Genomic DNA, 7708 nt, shown 5'->3' with positions numbered 1-7708 from the left:
CTTTCCTGAACCTCGACCCAATAATTCTATCTTACCCACTTCCATTGTATTCCCATGGTAACCACATCCTCATTTTACTCATTGCGCCTCATTAGCCATCCACCTGTGCACGTTTATCGGTCCCACTTATCAGCAAACGTGATCAATGCAAGCATTTATCATCCTAATCATTCTCCCCGTCCACTTTATCTATCGACTGCGCTTACCCTAAATCATCATCATAAAACAATTTTTAATAGGAACAACGTAATTAGAAACCGTCTGCACAAAAATGCCTTTTATTCCCATTTGACGCTTTTACATATGCAGTTGGCTACATACAAACATACACAAATTACTATTTACATAATATTGTCATAATAGTGTAACTCGAATATTAAAAACATTTCACAAAAGTCGAGAATCATCTCCAAATTGATAACTAGAAAACAGCTACTGACCGTTTTCCCACCTCAAATTTGGGGTGGTATTTTGAAATAATGTCGAAATAAATGCGGGTCACCTTATACGGGAATTGTCTTATTGTACACGCCGCGAATTACCTATACACAAATAATTGCTATAGTACTATATAATGTTTATATAGGCGCCAGCCCATGCTTATATTTATCATGCTTTCAATGCATCAACATCCTCGAAATTTTAAATATATCCAAATAGAAAAGACTCTAATAAACAAGTTCATTTGATCAGGTGATAAATAGATCACTTTTGGATCATAGAAAAAAAAATGTGTACCTAAAAAAAATTCTTATTTATTTCAAAAAATGTATTTATGTAGCTTTAATACTACTCCGTTTATACTACAAAATTTGTTTTTATTTATTAAAAATTGTGTACTGCCCATCTAACCCAAGACCACCTCAAATTCAAGACCTGAAAATTTAGGGTGGTCTCGGCGTTCAGTCTCCAATTAGAGTGCTCGTTTTTTGATGAAAAATTAAAGATTGTTAGTTTTATTTTTGTAAAGTGAGCCCTCTATAGAACAAATATTCAGAAAACTTTAAAAAAGTATTTCTATCCTTATCGCCTATATAATTAATCAGTGGTGTCTCCGGTTGAAGTGTGAGCGGAGGGCCCTACCGCCTCGGGACAGCTTCCCCCAGTTGGGAGTAAGAATCCCTACATAATTTTGTCAGATCATGACAATATTACGATATGATATTTCTTTATTGTTATTTACACAACATGGTATAATAAAATTACATTGAGGGAATAAATTGATTATTTTTCAAATATCTAAATCGTAGAGTATCCGCAGCTTCGATCCTCTGGACCTCTGAGAAGGGTTTTTGGAGGCCCCTGGCCTGCCACATCCCTTCAGGGATATCAATATTGAACACTTTGGTTTCATCACCGTTATATATTTACATAGACGTAACTACATTTCTCATTAAATTTCACATTTATTTTAATGATAAAACAATGGTGTACAAAAATATAAAACTTAAAATCTAACTTTAAAAAGATATATAATTAGGCTATCAAAACAAATAACATTGCAAACCTGGACTCCTCAGTCAATGAGGAATGTGATTATTGTACATTTTCAATTGTAAATTCTATTGTCATATTTTAATACAAAAGATTAAAAAATAAAATGCTGTCAAAAAATTAACCATGAAAACACAAAATGAAAATAGAATTACTCCTTTTACATTTTACAATAATAATTATTAACATCTGTTGTGCACCACTATCCATCCATGGATATCTCCTAAAGACCAGTGGCGAATCTAGGGGGGTTGTGGGGGGGCGCCTGCCCCCCCCTAGTCTCCCCCAGAAATCACGGTCAAGTAGATAAAAATCACCTATAATCACCATATTTTGCGAATTAGCGCCCCTCAACTGATCATCGAGCCACCACTTTACCTTCGCGCCCCCATCAGCACCTCCTTTTCAAGACTTCCAGATACGCTTCTGCCACAGACTCTCCAATATTTAACTTTCTTCCTATATCGATCATTGCGCGATAATTTTTGTAAATATTTTAAGTACTCTAGCATGGATATGTGTGTTATTATTACTATTATTGATTATGTAAATGAGCAATTAGCATAATCACAGAAGTACTAGCATTAACAGGCACTCTCTTCTTATTGTCATCTTATACTGTGCCAAGCTTGACACGTCCATAATTTTCGATGACCTATAAATAAATAATTTTGCACCAATATTTTAACTAAATATAAAATCTTGTTGCAATATAAAATGCAACAGAAAATATTTTATTAATGTATTATTTCAACATCTGCAATTAATATGAAATATTTTCTACTAAATAATTTCACAATGATATATTGAAGTTATATCACATATAACATCTTTGTATTTACATAATTTAAAAAGAAAAACCTAAAACCGAAAGCGGTCTACGCAAATAGTGATGTGATGATTGATTCGAAGTCATGTTGCGATTCTGGGTTTCTTCATGGTCCGTCCACGGAACGATTTTTCCTCAATCCTAGACGCTTTCTCAGACTATCAACCTCTTGAAGGAGACGTCGACTCTGCTCCTCAGCAGCTGCTCTTGCCGCTTCCTGAAAGACAAACAAAAATCGATGATGTCATCATTTCTAGTGTACTGCAATTTGACGGAGGGATAGTGAGTCACCATTTGCAATCAGAAATCGTTACTATCATTGGATATCGTAGATAACGTGTCGGAAATAATCAAAGACCAGAGATAAAATGAAAAGTTGTTAGCGCATAGCGTTCGATTTCAATTTAAAACATTGTATACATTAATATTCACACTAAAAGATATGACTTGTCTAAGTCAATTTCAAAGGTATGATGCATTGATAAATAAAACATCACTGATCTAAATACTTTTCTACTGTGAGCCTAAATAGAGAGTGAATTTTGTTGTCAATATTTTTTCTCCAAGAGCGTTTAATCAGAATTTGCCTGATGAAGTGTGCTTTGTCCGACTTCCAACAGAAATGGAATGCCGCAAATTGTTTTTAATGGGATAAAAATCTAATTCAACATTGACAGATTGAGTCTGATAGAAATCTGATAGTGTTACCTCCTTGTATTATGTAACAAATACCTATAATATGCCAATATATGGGTGTGATATGAGGTCATCATGCCTGTATATGGGTGTGATATGGCATCACCATGCCCATAATATGGCTGCAATTTGACATTATCATGTCTCTATATGGGTGAGATATATCATCATGCCCATATATGGATATGATATGACATTATCATGTCTATAATATGTGGATGTGATATGACATCATCATTTCCATTATGTGGATGTGATTTTACATTCTTATAATATGGGTGTGATATGACATCACATATAATAATTATATTGTAGCATTATGACATGAGTTTTGACATGGATTACTTATTGAATGTTTGCTATATGCGAATGTAACTGAAAAAAATTATATATAACTTGTGTAGCCAAAAGCATAAATATATGACATTGCAAAACTTTTTTAAAATCTTGGCTGCGAACAATGACCTCATAATGTGAATTAGAGTAGGTCAAATATTTTAACCGTAAGGTCAAAATCATTTGCAGTAATATAAATTTGACAAGATGGAAAATTGCCAGATTCCACAATTTAAAAAAATTATAATATTTGGTTTAGTGGGGGAAACAAATTCATGGAAAATAATGGAAGATTGCTTGGAAAATCCTTAGAGGGAGAAGAGTGCAACTGTTTTCACAAATGTCTTGACTTTTCAAAACTTTATGCTTATTAATTTGGGGAAATATCCCTATGTTCATTAAAAGACAGTTCAATGTTCAGAAATTATATTATTTAATAATTATGAATACAATTTTTATTGAAAAATTAAAGAGAAAATTGCTCAAGATTGGCTTTGCCCAATCTCTGGAGGTTTAACGGAGTGCAACTGTTTTCGCAAAAGCTTACTTTTATTTCAGGCTTGTCAGTTTGGGATGAGAGTAAAGGAATGATGATTGTGTGTCACATGTGTACATTAGGAAGCTGGGCCAAGTTGGAAAACTTAGGAATCACTCACCATCTCTTACAGATTACGAAGAAATATTATTTACTTTTTCTTTCAAATGTAGAAAAACATAGTGTAAAGCTCATGTTTTCAGATTTAATTACTTATTGTTAGAGACCATTATGATCATGATAATAATCATCATCATCTAAATCATAACCATTTCTCTTGATTATGATGATGCTGATTATCATCAGCTATGGTAATAACATTTTATGTTGCTGTAGGTTGTAGGCCTAACTCTATATGATGTCATTGTTAATCGGTCTTGCCACTCATTACGGATAGGACTGCCACTCACTAAGAAGTGTTCTATTGTTTGTTTTTAGGTGAACATTTTTTCTTTCTTATTACTGATGCTTTTATTATTCTTTGTTAAACTAAACCACATGTGTGGCAAAGACAAGTCAAACCAGTCACTCATCGCAATAATCAATTTTTTTAGTTATTAATACAGGGTTAAACAGTAAAATGAGAGCTATAAAATGGTAAAAAAAAAACAATTTTAATCCGACATTTTGTTATGAAGTTACAGAAGTTTAACCTTACAGCTATTTAAAGAACAATATTTGAGAAATCAGCCTTCAAAGTTTATGATTTTGGGCATTGCTCAGGCAGAAACAATTGTTTTACCATTAAAAATTGGGAAAATAACAGCATAGCATGATATATAGATATATAAGGTCAGTTTAGTGTAATAAAATAGATTTCAAAAATTGTGTCATTCCAGCATGTTTTGGCCATTATCTCTGAAACAGCATTTGCGACAAGTAACTGGTTTGGTTTGTGTTGCCACATAATATATAGACCATTGTGTTTGCAATAAACAACAAAAACTACGCAAAATTCTTATATCTTTACCTCCCCATAAAGTCTTAACTTCAATGAATCCATCTGTCTTTGGGTTTTTTCACATTTCTTTTTTTGCCGCTGAAAGTCCTCTTCCTTTTGCGTTAGTTTCTTTTGCAATAACAACAGCTGATTGGTCAGTTCAATACTTTTTCGTTTCTCGTATGTTGAACGATTGTCCTGATTGTTCAAGGAAAATTCAATATTTAGGTAGTTAAGTTCTTCATCAGTGCCTTGAACGTTTCCATTTGCAATTTGTGCTTTTGGTACAACGTAACCATTTGACGTGTGAGACGACAACTTCTTTTTGCTGTTATCTATTTGGAGCTCATCGTACAATTCGTTATTCAACTGAATCTGATTCTGGTAAATCTCCTCTGTTTTACCATCCTTTTTCATTTGATTGACGATCTCCTCTGCCATTTCAGATTGATCGTGGAAAGAGAATCCATAGCGTTTACGAGGATCTTTGTTCCTTCGGTATGAGGCATGCTGTGATTTGTCTTTCATGTGCGAGTTATTCAATGACGTGTGACGCAAGTTCACGTACGTCTCTGCTTCATTGGTATAATGCATCGAGATAATCGACCGTGGACGCGCAACAGAGCCAGCATCAAAATTTATCATGTTAGTGGGTGGGAACATATTCGCTGGATTTTTTATTAAGTAGTGTACAAGTTGAAGACTTAACGCTGTGCTTCCTAGTAAGATGAACCCACCGGCTCGGCGTGGACGGAGAATGTGCGGCGCAAAAACATTCGCCAGATTACCTAGTCCCATTTTATTTTGCCTTTCATACTTATGCACTTCATTGAGAAAATCGCAAAGAAATTTTAGCAGGTTGTAATTAATGCGCGGGAGAAGCGCAATTTGGATGATGAGTTCGTGGCGACCACGTTCTTCGTTCTGAAACAGAGTTCTGATGGCATTTTCAAAGAACTTGTAGTGTGCCCACGGAATTACAGGTTCCGGTAACATCTGGAAATACCTCTTTAACAAGGACGCAACGGTGTGGACATCGACATCAAAATCTTCCAAATTTGGTCGCTGTCCGCAGTCGAAAGCATCCTGTAGCTCTTGAATAAGTCCTGCTCTTCCGTTTAATCTGTGGTTAAAAAAACAGATTTTTTTTCCCATTATTTAAGACTGACATATATCAAATTCCCTAAAAGCTTATTATTCATAAAAATTTAATACAGTATAGGCCAAATGTTATTAACATCATAATGATTCATATATATGAATCACCAAGTGTTAATTTCCTAAACCACAAGCTAATAAACGTGTGAATTCTAATTACATACTTAAAAAGATTAAGATTTATGATAATGTACAGTAAAAATAGCAATGAAGATTAAAAATTTAGGTATAATTATAATTAATTAACATGAATATTAAATTAATTATATGATCACATTTGCTTTTTTTATGTAATAGTTTCAATGAGATATTTCTTCCAGGTGTGTATAGTGAGTAAACATTATAAAAACATATTTGCAAAGACAAAAGTATGTCTTTTGTACCTGAAAATGCCTTCCTCGGTTAGTCCATATTTTCGTAAATATGCAACACTAGTCTCTACCACATATGGAATCAACCGTGTTGTGGTTTCGCTTTCATCGGTGATTGTGTCTTCTAAACTTTGACCAAAAACACCTGCGAAGGAATAATATAAAAATACATTTTATATCTGTACTCGAGGATAATTCATAAGAGGATTATGATAACCAGGTTCAATATTGATGAAAATCAACAGCTTTGAAGTAGAACATTCACATAGTTGGAAAGAAAAATTAGATTTAATTTTACTTTGTGATGGCAAGAAGACAACTACTGTGTGGTTGCCCTCTGCTGACTGAATGAACCAAGGTCATATACCTATTGACTCCCTGTTGTATCTTCGTAAGTTGGTCTGTACATGCGAGAAAAATACCTACATAGTCTCTGAGGTTAATCGTGTATGTTTCTAAATGAAAAACACATGAAAATGTGATCCTTGCACAGGATAGAAGGAAACAAGCAATCACAGGAAAATGTGATCCTTGCGCAAGATACAAGGAAGCGAGCAATTCACGCTTTTATCTCTTCAATTTCTAACCGAAAGAATGATGATATACTGCGCGCCACATTATCTGGGATTAGAGGAGCCCTTTGATCTGTCAGTGGTAGACATTTTCAATGGATTCTGATGAGCGCTTTGATAAGGGGATTCATTTCCACCTTAAATCCCACTGCTCCCAGATGCAATGACTAAACAGACGAGGACGTCATATGGCGTACCATGTGACTTGTCTTTCATTTCGTAGTTGTCGTTATCGCAGCGTGCAATCGTCTTAGATATGATGAACCTGCTGACAATGTGTGTTTCAAGTCTGATTCTGGATTAGATGTGTTTATATTTAAAGATACTGTCTGAGTTGAGATAATAAAATTGTACACAGTTGTATGCCCATATATAGTCATGACGTGCCTATAAATGGTCATGATGTGATGTCATCATGACCATATTTAGGCATGTCACATGATTTTCACAGTCTGGTCAGGGCTTTAAGTAAATTTAATTTAATATTTGAATAGCTTATTTTGAGTATTTAAGTATGTTATCAGCCTTCAAATGAACAAGACAATATTCCCTTGCTAATTAACATGCATAAATAACAGTCTCTCTATATTTCTTTTTTTGCACAAACCCGTAAATTGGCTGGTTATAAATTTAAGGATTTTCGTGGGAAAGTCTGTCAGACATAAACAAACTGAATTAGCTTAATCAGCAATTGAACGATTTCCACTGAATTCTTGAGAGTCGTTTTACATCATTAGGCAGTACCTTTTGATAAAGTGAGTAGAATCATATTGACAG

The 7708-nt window shown here is 34.1% G+C and overlaps 1 protein-coding gene across 2 annotated transcripts in view; it reads right to left on the bottom strand.

Annotated features, from left to right (window-relative positions):
• Nucleotides 1-250: 250 nt before the first annotated feature.
• LOC117104653 (rho GTPase-activating protein 24-like) overlaps nt 251-7708 on the bottom strand; it is a 28668-nt gene continuing 21210 nt past the window's right edge. For both annotated transcript variants that reach the window (XM_033245532.1, XM_033245531.1), the window contains exons 4-6: nt 6372-6504; nt 4861-5953; nt 251-2540 (exon numbers count right to left, since the gene is read on the bottom strand). In XM_033245532.1, the coding sequence (XP_033101423.1) occupies nt 2430-2540; nt 4861-5953; nt 6372-6504 (1337 nt within the window). In that variant the 3' untranslated portion in view covers nt 251-2429. The remainder of the gene's footprint in view (nt 2541-4860; nt 5954-6371; nt 6505-7708) is intronic.

The sequence above is a fragment of the Anneissia japonica genome, unplaced genomic scaffold (assembly GCF_011630105.1).
Source record: "Anneissia japonica isolate Jap-2015-1 unplaced genomic scaffold, ASM1163010v1 scaffold287712_len2945570_cov188, whole genome shotgun sequence".
Lineage (NCBI taxonomy): Eukaryota > Metazoa > Echinodermata > Crinoidea > Comatulida > Comatulidae > Anneissia > Anneissia japonica.
This window is presented reverse-complemented; position numbering and strand designations above follow the sequence as displayed.